This window comes from Triticum dicoccoides, chromosome 4A, assembly GCF_002162155.2.
Source record: "Triticum dicoccoides isolate Atlit2015 ecotype Zavitan chromosome 4A, WEW_v2.0, whole genome shotgun sequence".
Classification (NCBI taxonomy): Eukaryota; Viridiplantae; Streptophyta; class Magnoliopsida; order Poales; family Poaceae; genus Triticum; species Triticum dicoccoides.
The window spans coordinates 522,381,230-522,395,098 of record NC_041386.1 but is presented as its reverse complement, the minus strand read 5'-3'; the positions used below and the strand labels follow the sequence as shown (position 1 = coordinate 522,395,098).

General features: G+C 42.7%; 1 protein-coding gene across 2 annotated transcripts; it reads left to right on the top strand.

The window, feature by feature from the left end:
* Nucleotides 1–2,958: 2,958 nt before the first annotated feature.
* On the top strand, nucleotides 2,959–13,318 carry LOC119286515 (DEAD-box ATP-dependent RNA helicase FANCM-like). Of its 2 annotated transcripts, none has more exons than XM_037565891.1 (21): nucleotides 2,959–3,091; nucleotides 3,171–3,780; nucleotides 5,503–5,646; nucleotides 5,758–5,840; nucleotides 5,948–6,062; nucleotides 6,512–6,603; nucleotides 6,760–6,814; nucleotides 6,901–7,022; nucleotides 7,090–7,203; nucleotides 7,321–7,514; nucleotides 7,674–7,804; nucleotides 8,497–8,557; nucleotides 9,282–9,358; nucleotides 9,483–9,532; nucleotides 9,607–9,772; nucleotides 9,853–9,974; nucleotides 10,053–10,370; nucleotides 10,456–11,521; nucleotides 11,680–11,734; nucleotides 11,900–12,064; nucleotides 12,557–13,318. In XM_037565891.1, the coding sequence occupies exons 1-21, from the start codon at nucleotides 3,035–3,037 to the stop codon at nucleotides 13,101–13,103; spliced, it is 4,344 nt and encodes a 1,447-aa protein (XP_037421788.1). In that variant the 5' UTR covers nucleotides 2,959–3,034; the 3' UTR covers nucleotides 13,104–13,318. The 2 variants fall into 2 exon arrangements, with proteins under 2 accessions (XP_037421788.1, XP_037421789.1); XM_037565892.1 differs by having other exon boundaries at nucleotides 11,687–11,734; nucleotides 12,557–12,692.
* The last annotated feature ends 551 nt before the right edge of the window (nucleotides 13,319–13,869 follow it).

Genomic DNA, 13,869 nt, shown 5'->3' with positions numbered 1-13,869 from the left:
TGATTCCCAAGGTAAGAAACCCGCAGAAAACTTCACAATACACGCTGATTGCTCTATGTCCAATTTTGTACAAGATCGCGGTGAAAACAACAGCAAACCGGTTTCGTTTGATTCTTGACGAGGTCATTGGAGAGGAACAAAGTGCCTTTGTAATGGGTCGTCTGATTATAGATAACGTACTTGTGGCGTATGAGACCATCCATGCTATCTGAAGGTGGAAGAAAAGCAAGAATGCTTGTTGCACTGTAAAACTTGATATGCTCAAAGCGTACGATAGGGTGGAATGGCACTATTTGGGGGCGATGTTATTGAAGCTTGGCTTTGGCGATCGCTTTATCAGGTTCATTATGAAGTGTGTGTCCTCGGTATGATTCACTATCAACGTCAATGGGGAACTCCTTCCTTTTTCAGTCCTACCAGAGGGATGTGACAGGGATGTCCGATCTCACCATATCTCTTCCTCATTTGTGCACAAGGCCTCACATTGCTACTGAACAATTATGGGGGTGCATCTATTGACAGAGGTATCCGGGTGAGTATTCATGCACCATGGGTCAACCACTTACTATTTGCTGATGATAGTCTCATCTTTCTTAGTGCCAAAACCCAAAGTGTAGAAAAACTCAATGATATTCTTCGGATTTACGCTGACTGCTCCGGGCAGGCAGTAAACCGGGAGAAGAGTTCCGTCTTCTTCAGTCCTAGCACAGGCCAAGACCTCCAAGAGGTGCTGAAAACTATCCTCGGGATATAAGCAGAGGCGTTCTTAGAGCGCTACTTGGGCCTGCCTACCGCCATTGGAAGGATCACTACTGGAACATTCAGTAACATTACTGAATGGATCAGAAGCAAGATTCGGGGCTGGTCAGAGAGGAATCTGGCATGTGCCGACCGTGAGGTGTTATTGAAGTCAGACGCACAGGCAATCCCCACATATAGCATGAGCTGCTTTCAATTGACGAAAAAAGTCTGCAAGGGCATATCTTCGTGCATGGCAAAAAACTGGTGGAGCAGCTCTCTGGATAAGCGATCTTTGCATTGGCTCTCCTGGGAGAAGCTAACAACACCGAAAGTTAAAGGCGGGATGGGCTTTAGGGATCTTCCTATGTTCAATCTTGCACTACTCGGCAAACAAGGTTGGCGCCTACTGACCCATCCCAACTCCCTTTTGTGCAAGAGTGTTGAAAGGCAAGTACTATCCAAACACACATTTTCTACATGCTATAGGCTACAACACCTGCACGATCTTCGCCCACCTGGAAGGCGATCATAGCGGGCAGGCAGGTTCTGGCCGCGGATTTGATCTACCGAATAGGGGACGGCTCAAGCATGTCCACATGGAATGACCAGTGGATTCCCAACACAGCCACCCTGGAACCTATGGGGCATTTAGGTACTGCACCTCTAACCCACGTCTCACACTTAATTGATGAATACACAGGGTGCTGGAACATTGATCTAGTTCGTGAGAACTTTCTTCCGCCAGATGCTGAAGCCATACTGAACATACCATCGAATACATCTGGGGGGGGGGGGAGATAGCCTTGCGTGGGCATTCGAAAAGTCTGGAAACTACACTGTAAAGTCTGCGTATCGATCTCTCGTGACTCGCAACGAGCTAAGCGCTCTAGAGGAAGGGACGATTATCGAAACTTCAACAACAAATATCAGTTGTGGTCCGCACTTTGGAAACCGCCTATCATTCCGAAGGTAAGGGTGTTCTGGTGGCGGGTGCTCCGTGGCATCCTGCCAGATGCCAATACCCTCAAATATAAACACATTAAACCCCCGCGCATATGTGACATATGTCAGGCGATGGAGGAGGACTTGATGCATGCTCTCATTTCATGTACTCATGCAAAAAAATTCTGGATTACAGCAAGGGCTAGATTTGATCTTCAACTTCCACGGCTGCACCCAGAAACTTGGTCTCACGACATTATGCTTGACCCAATGTTCTCTGTGGACACAAGATGCATATCACAATTATGCACGCTATTTGGTCATCACGGAAACGATGGACACACAATGAAGATGGCTATGATCCGGTTCAGGCGATCAAAGGAGTGCATGAAAACCTTGCCATCCTTGATATCCCTTTGCGACTTCAGGCGCACGGGGGCCAAGGCTGGAAACCTCCGGAGGTGGGATGGATCACCATCAACACAGATGGCTCTATTCTTGCTGATGCTTTGTCGGGGGGGGGGGAGCAAGAGGCGTGGCTCGGTCTCACCTAGCGTTTCTTGGTGCATGGAGTAAACCACTGCCGGGAGTCTTTGATCCTTTTGTGGCCGAGCTGCTGCCGAGAAAAGGGGTGATTTTCCCTAACTACGAGGATACTCACATGTGATCATGGAGGTCGATTGCCTCGATCTCGTTAACCTCTGAAAGTCGTGCCAAGATACACGCTCCATTGCGGCGACTATCTTACAATAATTGGAGAATATTATTACCTTCGTTTTCTTCTTTTTCGGTTCATCGTGTTGGTAGGGACCTGAATTTTTCGGCACACCTTTGTGCACAACGTGCTTGTACGCTGGAGGGAACAGATAGTTGGCTTAGCAACCTACGGACAGATTGTAACCGGATGATAGTTCGTTGAATAAAGTCTCCATTCGATGCAAAAAAAAAAGAAAGTCATGGGCCAGTACGAAACCAATAAAATCATCTAAGCAGGATGAAACGATGTAGGAGACCACGAACTATATATTTTTTTCTTAGGGAAAATGACATTTTTTTATTAACGGGAAAATGACGAACTTTTTTTTTGAGCGGTGGGAAAATGACGAACTATATCCTAGCAGCAATATCTGGGCCAGGCTATGGCTCATCCTCTAGACAGCTTGTTTCACAATTGATCTGGCCCATAATCTCTCTCTCTCTCTCTCTCTCTCTCTCTCTCTCTCTCTCTCTCTCTCTTCTTCCTCTCCGAAAATCATCATTTCCCCGCCCAAACCCCACCCTTTCCCTCCCAAAAAAATTCCCAATCCCCAACCTTCGCGAACCTTCTCGAAGCGCCAAGCGGAGCTGCCCGATGGCGGCGCCCCCACCGCTCTACCATCCTGCCATCGCCGTCGACGAAGACGACGACGTAAGCGCGCCGCTCTACCCTTGCTCCCCCTTCTCGCGTTGTATGTGCTCACGCCCCCTTTTCCAAACCCTAACCCCAGGGCTTCGATTGGGATGCGGCCGTGCGGGAGATCGACAGCGCATGCGCCCTTGCCTCAGCCTCCACGACCGCCGTGTCGACCTCAGCTCCGCCGCCCCCGCCCTCGGCCGCCCCGTCGTCGGGCCTCGCTCCCTCGGCCGCGGCGCCCTCCTTCCACGGGCTGTCCACGGGAGTCGCGCGGCAGTCGACGCTCGACCGCTTCGTGGACTCATTCACCAGGAGGCAGGCGGCGAAGGATAGGCCGCTCCCTGCGCCGTCGGTTCCTGTGGAGGTAGCAGTGCCGCCTGGCGGCGGCGGGGCGCACTTTGTGGACCGTGGCGATGAGGGGTGCTCGCGGAAGGCGAGTGAGGAGAAGGTCGTGGAGCGGCCCCGCACTGCGGCGCTCGACCGCTTCGTCGACGCGTTCACCAGGAGGCAGGCTGCGAAGGAGAGGCCGCCCCCTGTACCTGGGGTTCCTGTGGCGGCAGCGGTGCCACCTGGTGGTGGCGGGGCGCACTTTGCTGTCCGTGGCGATGAGGGGTGCTTGCGTAGGGGGAGCGAGGAGGAGGTTGCGGAGGGGTCCTGCACCGTGGCGCTCGACCACGAGGCAGTGCAGACGTGGATCTATCCGAGTTAGTGCCCAGATTTCTCACTGAACTTTTCGTCACCGACTTATGTTTTGATTTTGCTGTGGTTATATTCTTGCGTAGCATAGCGAATGGGCATGTCAGCTTTTCTCTGAAATACATTCTGGATGATATGCTTATCAATGCACCTAAATTTTTCGTTTTGATTCCTCAATAAAAATAAAAATAAATCGTTTTGGTGACTGTTGAAAGACCATTAGGCTGTACGTATTATCTAATACTTCCCTGTTCCAAATTAGTTGAAGTTCTAGCTTTGTCCTAAGTTAAACTTCTTAAAGTTTGACCAAGTCTATAAAAAAATATGCTAATATCTATCTACAACATAAAAAACATATAGTACGAAAGTATATTTCGTTAAGTTTTGATTCGGCACCAAGATGATTCCTGTGTGAATTGTATGAAATGAGATGAGTTGTTCCTAGAGTTCATAAGTAAATACCTTTTGTCTTAAGGTCCAGCTAATCATTTTAAATCAAGAATTATGTGCATTATGATTATGATATTCTTGACAGCCCTAGACGCAGGCAAAATCTGAAGCAACATTGGTGTGGTAGTGGTTTTGAGATTGAGAGCCAGATAAGCATAAATAAGTGTAGATAGATATCAAAATCGCTTGGTTGGTTGATTCTGTTGCTTTGCTTATGCAGCTTGCGAATAAGGCGTGAACCTTTTACTTTTGTTAGTTTGTAATATAGTTCAGTTGCCTGATTCAATTGCTTTATGCTGCTGGAATATAAGGGGCATACCTTTAATTTCCTTGCAAGCGCAACATTTTTTGTTGTTGTATGATCATAGATTCATAGCATTATTCTAGTATAAACATGATTAGATATGCATTGTAAAAGGTTGTGCTTGAATTGTGAATTGCTGATGTGCAGAATATTTACTTGTTCATCTAGACCTTTTGTTATTTATCCCTAGTCCTTATCGCACATTCTTGAACGTGTAGTAGTATCCACTTAGCTCCACGTGTGAACTCCTGTTAGATATAAAAATAGTGAAATAATTCTATTGAGTAAGTCAGAAAATGGCCTTTGAAACCAGTGTTATAAAAATCAGCCTAGTTGCTTGGTGGATGCCTTAAGCTGTGATTTGGGCCTAATTGGTGAGCTGGGTACTGGGTTTCAGAGTTGTTTCCCAATAGGCATTAAGCAGTGAGATGAGCAGACTGCTGCTTGTTGAATTCTCACTGGCCAGAAGCAGTGAGTAATATGGCGTTGGAATCAAGGGGAAAATAATAGCCACTGGTGGAAGGGTAGTTGGTGTCTGTTTCCACACATCCTTCCTGCCGAGGTGACAAAGGATATTGTTGAAGTGGAGAAGGAAGGAAGTGGGAAAGGAGGGGGATGTGTCGCGGTGGAGGTGATCACTTCTTTGTGCAGATAGTTTATGGTACCCCATCCCCACAAACCAGCATGCCTGGCCACAGTTGGGCCTAACCGCCTAACTCTCATCTTCCTTTTTCACTTTCCTCTCTTCCAGTTGGCTGCTCTTCAAGGTCGTGTGTGCTTGGCTGCTGCTCTGGATGTTGGCTGCACTCGAGGCAGAAAGCTACCTTGTCCCTTCCTGAACATTGTCTGATACTCATGTCAAAGATTCCATTTTTTGTATGGCTCAGTTCTGCTATGAGCCTATGAACATGTCTGCTTTATGAACAGTTATAATATGATCTTTGTGATTCATTTGGCTTTCGTTCACATGATGCAGCTAATGTGGAAGTCCGAGAGTACCAACGATATATTGTCCAAAAGGCTTTGTTTACAAATACACTAGTAGCCCTGCCAACTGGACTTGGCAAAACTTTTATCGCAGCCGTGGTGATGTATAACTATTTTAGATGGTTTCCTGAAGGTAATATTTTGGTACCTAACTGGAAACTGCATCTCGTGTGTTGTATTTCGTGAACTTTTGCAGAAGGAACTTTCTGACAGATTGCTGTTACTGATGCATTGAATAGCTCAGGTAAAATAGTATTCACAGCCCCTTCGCGTCCTCTTGTCACTCAGCAAATTGAGGCATGCCACAATACAGTGGGTATACCACAGGTATTAAAGTTTATATTTTTTGATATTCATGCTTGCCTGGTGTCGGATAAAGATTGACGCATTTTCTCTGCCGGTGCTGGAGATTAATGAGTTTTACCTGTCTTCAGGAGTGGGCGATTGATATGAAAGGGAATCTAAGCCCTTCAACGAGATCAAGCTTGTGGAAGTCTAAACGAGTGTTCTTTGTCACTCCACAGATTCTTGAGAATGACATACAATCTGGTGATTTTCCTCAATGTTTCTAGTATTATATATTGATCTTCTGTAAGTTTTTCCCCATATGTTGTCATCTGTTTATGCAGATTTTCGAATGATAACCAAATATGTACCTCTGAAAGCAACCACATTTTCTTTTGTATAATAACGAGACATAAAAAACAGTCACATTAGATTCTCCATCCAAATGGATTCAGGCACATAATACACTTTCTGCGTAATTATCATATACAAATATCCACACAGGGAAGCATCTCATAGCACATATACAGATAATTTTGTTGATTGCCCCAATTTTATGTTTGGTCTGACTACCACAGTACTATATTACCATAGTAGGTTTTTTAGTGATTTGTCAAGTTCATGCTTCATACTTTTCTTGTCCACACTGACTGCTCTGCCGTTATTGCTTCAGTTCTTCGCTGAGCTGACATTATGAAGTTTGCTTTTAACAGGTATATGCATGGTGAAACAACTTGTTTGCTTGGTGATAGATGAAGCTCATAGAGCTTCGGGAAATCATGCTTACTGTGTTGCTGTTCGCCAGGCATGTTTTTATCTCCAAACATTTCATCATCTTAAATTGTTACCGTCATGCTTTCCTCCACTATCAAGCCCATTTGATTGATGATATCAGTCAACTAGTTGTATGAGTGCTTTCTGCTTCTGCTTATTCAAATTTTAATTTTTGCTATGCTGACAGTTGGTGGCAGCTGGTGTGCCGCTAAGAATTTTAGCTTTGACTGCTACACCAGGATGTGAGTCCATACATCACATAGAAGTACTTCTGCACAGATGAAGACACTTTCTATTTTGTAAATCTTATCGTGGGCTTTTCATTCAGCAAAACAGCCAACTATCCAAGCTGTCATCAACAATTTATGCATCTCAGAGTTGATTCATCGTGATGAAAGTGATCTTGAAGTCAAACGATATGTTAACACACGTACAGTTGAACTCTTAAAGGTATGAACTTGGTAAATGGGCGGTATAGTGTTTTTATGTTCCATGAAATTTACTTGCTTCAATGTAGGTTCCTGTTGGCAGTGACACAACTCAAGTCAATGCTATGATTTTGGATCTTATAAATACACATGTTGTTCAGTTACGTGCTGCTGGGGTGATTGATAACAGGGATGCTGCAAATGTATGTTTGTGATTCTATGTATACATCAATTATCATGATTATGATTATTTACTGCCCAACACTCACTTATAATTTGTTACTTTTATGCATTATTAATTGGTTACCTACTGTTGCCAGTGGAGCCCACATCAGTTGCTTATTTTAAGGACGAAATTCAGCCAAGCACCTCCACCAAATATTCCTCTGGAAAAGAAAAAGGAAATTCATAAATCTTTTGCAGCTCTCGTGTCACTTTGTCATGTGAGTAAAATGCTTTGGAGCCATGGAATCAAGCCAGCGCATGAGTCAATTAAAGCCAAGTTGAAAGAAGGGTATTGCCTACACACATTCCTGCTACATGATTTGAACTGTATGCAAAGAGTAATTCATAATTATGCCACTAACGAATTTCTTGAGCAATATTCTCTTGGGGATGGAAGAATCAATTATATGTAATAGTTCACATTTATAATTGCTCTTGTTTATTGAAGGCACTCTTGGAATTTTGCTTCAAAGAATCAAACCTTTCGGGATGCAATGAATATGATGCAGAAGATCTCATCTGAAGGCTTACCCAGTCCAAAGGTGCAGAAATTGGCAGAAGTGTTGGTCGATCACTTCCGTAAGCAACTCTTGATTTTCGTAATGGGGTGCATGTTTTGTTGAGTTGGTTTCGATGATCAGTAGATGAATAATGCGACTGTCCATTATAAGAATGTTAGCCATTCTCTAGTAGCCCAATCTGTAATCTTATGCTTGTACTTCCTCCGTTCAGGTTTATTAGCCCCCCTCGAAATTCGAGCCTAAATTTGACCAGAATTTTACTAAAAAATAGGAGTTATATGCCAAAAAACGTATGTCTGATTCATATTTCAAAGAAGTTTTCAGTGACATACTTTTGTGGCATTAACTCGTAATTTCTTTAGTCAAATTTTGGGTCAAAGTTAGACTCAAAATTCGAGGTGGCTTATTAACCCGGACGGAGGAAGTACAAGCATTATGCCTATGGAAATGATGCTGCTATATTTTCTTGTAAGTTGTAAGAATGGCAACTCTTTGTAGCATAGGAGAGCCATGTTTGTGAAACTTGGCTTATCAATTACTGCATGTTATCACTTATCAAACATGTGATAGCAAGCGTGACTTGTTTGCTTTGAGTCGATGCGTATGATTGTGTTGTATCACTACTCAGATGTGATGTATTCGAAGAATCTTCTGTTTTAATTGCCTTCAATTGATTACCTTCATTAACTAATCCAGAGCAAATTTTACTAAGTTTGCTATGATCACTTTGGTACCGGTTATCCTATGCAGACAAAAATGATTCCAAGGACTCACGGGTGATTATCTTTTCAAATTTCCGGGAAAGTGTCAAGTAAGAACAATACCTCATGATGGTCCTTGTGGCTATTATATATATATAGCCCTCTGCAGATCCTTTGTTCTAGATTGAAAAATTTACCTGTGCACTCCTTTTTGTGTGCGTGGTGTTATTGTAATTATTTGGTGTGCGCGCGCGCATGTGTGTATTTTTTAAATACATTTGTCACCATTCTATTTTTCAGAAATTTGGGGAAGTGTCATGTAAGAATCACACCTCACAATACTTACTGTGCCTATTATGTACTCCCTCCGTTCCTAAATATAAGTCTTTTTAGAGATTCCACTATGGACTACATACGGAGAAAAATGAGTGAATCTACACTCTAAAATATGTCTATATACATCCGTATGTAGTTTGTAGTGGAATCTCTAAAAAGACTTATATTTAGGAACGGAGGGAGTAGCATTTTGTATTACACATTAATTGTTCCGTGCACAGTTATTTGTTGTTCTTTTTTGTGTGATGTTTTTTTTTTCTGTCTGCTCGCATGTGTGTGTTGTAACTAAACCCCACCAAACTGATATGTTTTTTTGGCCAATCTAGTCATATAAATTACAGTAAGCAAGAGGCACCACAGTTTTTGTTGGATTTATTTGCTACTGTATGTCTTGGCTGGGTATCAGAAACAATTTCTGCACTGGACTTCTGATGTTTTATGATTGTTGATCCAATTATCACGTGGATTGAATGTGTCTTTGATTGCTTCCAAATGCAGTGAGATTCTCGGTTCATTAAGAGACAGTGGTGGCGGACTTTTCAGACCTGCACAGTTCATCGGTCAAAGCTCTACAGGTATGAGTGCATGACAGTAGGCTAAGTAGATATAGTTACTTTATATATAAAATGGTGCATTACACTGGATAGATCAATCCATATGGTGGATTTACATGCTTATCTTACCATTTGAGTTTTGCAGGTGACCGACTGAAGGGCCAGACACAGAAAATGCAACAAGCTATTTTACAGGTATCAGACAATGGCTGGTCATTCAAGATCTACCCCCCATCCCACCCACCAAATAACCCATGGCATGGTTGCAGAAATTTCGAGCTGGGGAATACAATATTTTGGTGGCAACATCAATTGGTGAGGAAGGTCTAGATATTATGGAGGTGGATCTTGTGATTTGTTTCGATGCCAATGTCTCTCCATTAAGGATGATCCAACGAATGGGAAGGACTGGGCGGAAGCACGAAGGACGAGTTGATATCCTTTTCTGATGACTGAAATAACCACGTCCAGTAGTTGCATTTTGTAAGAGATGTTTTTACCTTAACTGCACAAACTGGTTTTGGCTTGTGAAGGACCAGAGCTGCAAGGGTACATGAAGAAACAAGGAAGTGCTCGGACAATGAAGAACCTTTTGCGTAAAGGGAACGCCTTTGAATACCATTCTAGTCCCAGGATGGTAATTCTGTTTGATCTGTTTGTAGGTAAAACTGTTTCTTCACTCTAGAGGTGCTAATTATGTTATCCCTTCTAACAGGTTCCACATGTCTATAGCCCAGAAGTTAAATATGTTAAATTATCAATAGAGAAGTATGTCCATTGCTCAAAGAAAAGAAAAGTTGATGTGAGTGGCACACCACACATTTTGAACAAAGTTTCAGAGGAAGATGGCCTATTGATTGCTCAGTACTTCAGTTCAGGCAAAGAAGATACTTGGAAGCCATCACTTGTTGCGTTCCCTAGTTTCCAGGTTTCTCCATGTGATATCTATAGAGTGCCTCATTCCTATCGAACTACAGATATGCTAATCGATACTATGCAACAACTTCAAGATGTTTCTTTCTCTAAAACTAAGGTACATCGAAGATTTGCGGAGATTTTTTCCTTATAAATTACAAATGAAACAGAAGTCCTAATATTGTTTCTGAATACTTATTCAGTGTGGAAGCCCTTTACAAGAACCCGCTGATGTAGCAGCTTTTGAGGATCAGGTGTTGGATGGTTATCACTTTTCTTCTGGAGAAGTGTCATCGAGTAAAAGTGCTAGTGTGCCAAGTTCACTGGTCAACAAATATCCTCTCCACTCATTCTTCAGTGGGGAATATGTAGCTGTGGATGTTAGAGGCTACATTTCAATCACTTTTGTACCTGCCTTACCGAGGGTATCTGAGTTCCATAAGGATACAAGGAACGTAAATTGGGAACATACAATCCAGAACAAGACTACTTCAAAATTGACAGCAGATGCCAGTGGGCAATTAACGGATAGCGCTTATTCGATCTTTGCAGGCAATGCATTAAATTCAGCTCCTCATTTCCCTGAATATTCGGAGCAATGTAACCAAGCTGATGGCACACACATACTTTCCCCCAGTACTCCATCTAAAACGGTTACAAGTCCAATAGAAAAATGGGACACACCATGCAATGCTAAACTAGCAAGCCCAGTTTTGTCAGGTGAGGAAGACATGGAACTTAGTCCTAGATTAACTCATTATATTGAAGAAGGAATTGTGCCTGAGTCTCCAGTAGAGCAATTAGAAATAGACAGTGCTGCTGATCTTGATTTTGTTGCAAAGGTTATTTCTTCAAAGTCACACATTCAGGGAGCTGAACACAATCGGCCAGAATGTAGTGACGGGCCACTAAGCTTTGTGAGAGAAGGTCAATTTCCTGCTGGTGTCACGGAACATCATGGTTCGTCAAGAGAGAATATCCTAGTTCAGACTCAAGCAGAAACAGATGAGCCAATGTGTTCTTCAAAGGCAAAAATCTACTGCAGTCCTGCTGCTCATACGCCCACAGCAAATCTACTGTCTGATAGTATGTCTGATGATTGGCAGCCTAAGTCAATAGGGAATACATCAGGATCAGTACAGCAATTACCGAAGTACAGAAGACTCCGCAAATGCGGTGACAAGATCAAACGAGTATCCTCATTGTCTTTGAATGAAAGATATAATGGATCTGTAGGAGGACAATGTGATCAGATGGAGCATTATGTTGGTGAGTTGAGCCACCTTCCTTTGTAACTATCTCTCTTTAATCTTGTTGCCAACTCAATCATTTATCAGTACATACTTACTGACCTCTTGTTCACAGCTCCCAAATCTTAACAAAAAATATTGTACCTTGATGTACTTTTGCATTTATTCTTAATCTAGGAAACAGAAGGAAAGCCAAGAGGTGTATGGATATATATATTGATGAGGAAGTCGAGTAAGCTCACTGGAACCTTTCATCGAATGTTCTGATGCTGCCAAATAAACTAATTCTAAACCTATTTGCTAATAATTGCTTCTCAATGTATATCGGTTTCTTGGTTTACTGTAATAGTATGCATATTGTTTTTTATATTATAACTTCCTTACATTATTACTTTAGAGTGTCTGAAGATGCTGATATTTCACCGGATGAGGATGATGATCGGAGTGAAGATAAATATGAAGATAGCTTTATTGACGATCAGACAACTCCTACTGGCCAATTCACTCAGAGTGAACAAGGTGGTGAAAACAGTAACACTAACGACATGATGGCTTTCTACAGGTATTAAAAGATGACCAGACTACTCTTTGCAATGGTGTTTAGTGTTTCTTGCTTAAATTATTTGTTTTGAGACCATTCTGTTTCCTGTCAATCTTTCTGCCACCAAGAATCACTATTGGACACTTGTGATTACAGTTCAACTCGCCGTGTTGTTTAATTGCTGAAAATGAACATCACAGTTCTAATTTACAGTATTTTCTAAGAACTGTGAGTGGCTATGCAATTAGACGTGTGTATCAGATTAGCTTGATAAAGGTACTTACATAATTTAGATACCTAGAACACTATGTGCACACAATCTACATTCAGGTTTGTACACGGGATATATCATGCAAATCTGAAAACTGTTCCGATTCTCGCCATCAATCATGTCGAAAACTGAGACCCAGATATATTGGGATAAAAATTGTACAACTGCCTTCATATTTTTGTTCTTGTAAAAAAGTTGCATATGCAACTGTGGAATTCATATTACATTTGATGTTCTTGCAGGCGATCACTACTTAGTCAGTCAACGGTAGTCCTGCCCTCGAGATACCAAGATGTCTCTGATAATTCTGTTTCCAGAGCTGGAAGTGCAAGCTGTTCATCAGGGAACTTGCACAATCCTATCGAGACTCCACAAGGGATTCCTCAAATATATGGTACCACTGACCCAAGTCCTATAGGTCACCAGCAAATGTCCCTGGAGAGAGCCAGTTCGATAAAGGAACAGGGTGAAGCAAGTGTGGTCAATTGCGAATCAACCACCAAACCAGATAGCAGAAAGAGAAAACTAAGCTTCGAGCAAGCCGCCTCAATCCCTGTCATAAACCTTGAGCTGGAACCAGCACCACCTTCCTCACATGTTGCTACTGAAGTCGGTAATGACATATACTGGGATGATGCTTTCTTTGAGAACCTTGATTTTGATGCAATTGAAGCACAAGCGGCCGAGCAACTTAGACTCCAGAAAGCACAATCAGCACAAAAACCAACGGAAACTAAGCGAGCATCTGATGTCAGCTTCACGCCTCCATCGTTTGATCTTGGGATCTGACAGCCCATGTTGGTGAATAGCCATTCAGAATATGTTTATGTGTTGTTTGCCGTGTCACCTGATCCTCTGGGGTCATGGTTCAGAACTGTGCGATGGCAATGCCCTTTGCCTATCAGTCTGTTACCACTTACTCCCTCCGTTCCAAAATATAGCGCGCCCACGCTTTTCGAGGTTCAACTTTGACCATAAATTTAACCCACGAGACCGACTGCGGCGGGATCAAAAATTATATAATTAAAAACTTTTTTTGAATATGAATTCATTGGTATAATTTTTTCGCCCGCCGCAGTCGGTCTTGTTGATTATTAATGGTCAAAGTTGAAGCACGGAAACCGAGGACGCGCTATATTTTGGAACGGAGGGAGTACCATTTTTCGCCAGAGGATTGAACCTTTGCAGAACATGACAGGCCAGCCTCAAGATATCCAGATGGACCCTGGCGTGTTGCTAGCAAGACTGCTTTGTGAGGTATGTATCAGTATAGCCCAAAAGACCGGAAGGTGTTAGACAAATGGGTGGCAGCTATTTACCCCTTTGTACATAATTATACCGCCTTGTATAACAGCAGCTCCTATCTGTAAATAGTGTCTGATATAATACAAGCACCAGTTGGAAATTAGCAGTTTTTTGAACGCATAATCACGCAATAAGGGTTAGCTTGTGCTGTACCAAGTGACCTGCATGGATGGAAATTAGGTTGCAAGGCCGTACCAGCACACTGCCCATTTGGTGAGTTGATTGATAGTGTGAGTGGCTGCTCCATTGG

Excerpts from the sequence above, each read along its gene's own strand:
- LOC119286515 (XM_037565891.1), top strand. The coding sequence starts at position 3,035 with ATGGCGGCGCCCCCACCGCTCTACCATCCTGCCATCGCCGTCGACGAA. Across the intron at positions 3,092-3,170 it reads CCGTCGACGAAGACGACGAC|GGCTTCGATTGGGATGCGGC; the intron begins GTAAGCGCGCCG and ends CCCTAACCCCAG. Across the intron at positions 6,604-6,759 it reads ACTGTGTTGCTGTTCGCCAG|TTGGTGGCAGCTGGTGTGCC; the intron begins GCATGTTTTTAT and ends CTATGCTGACAG.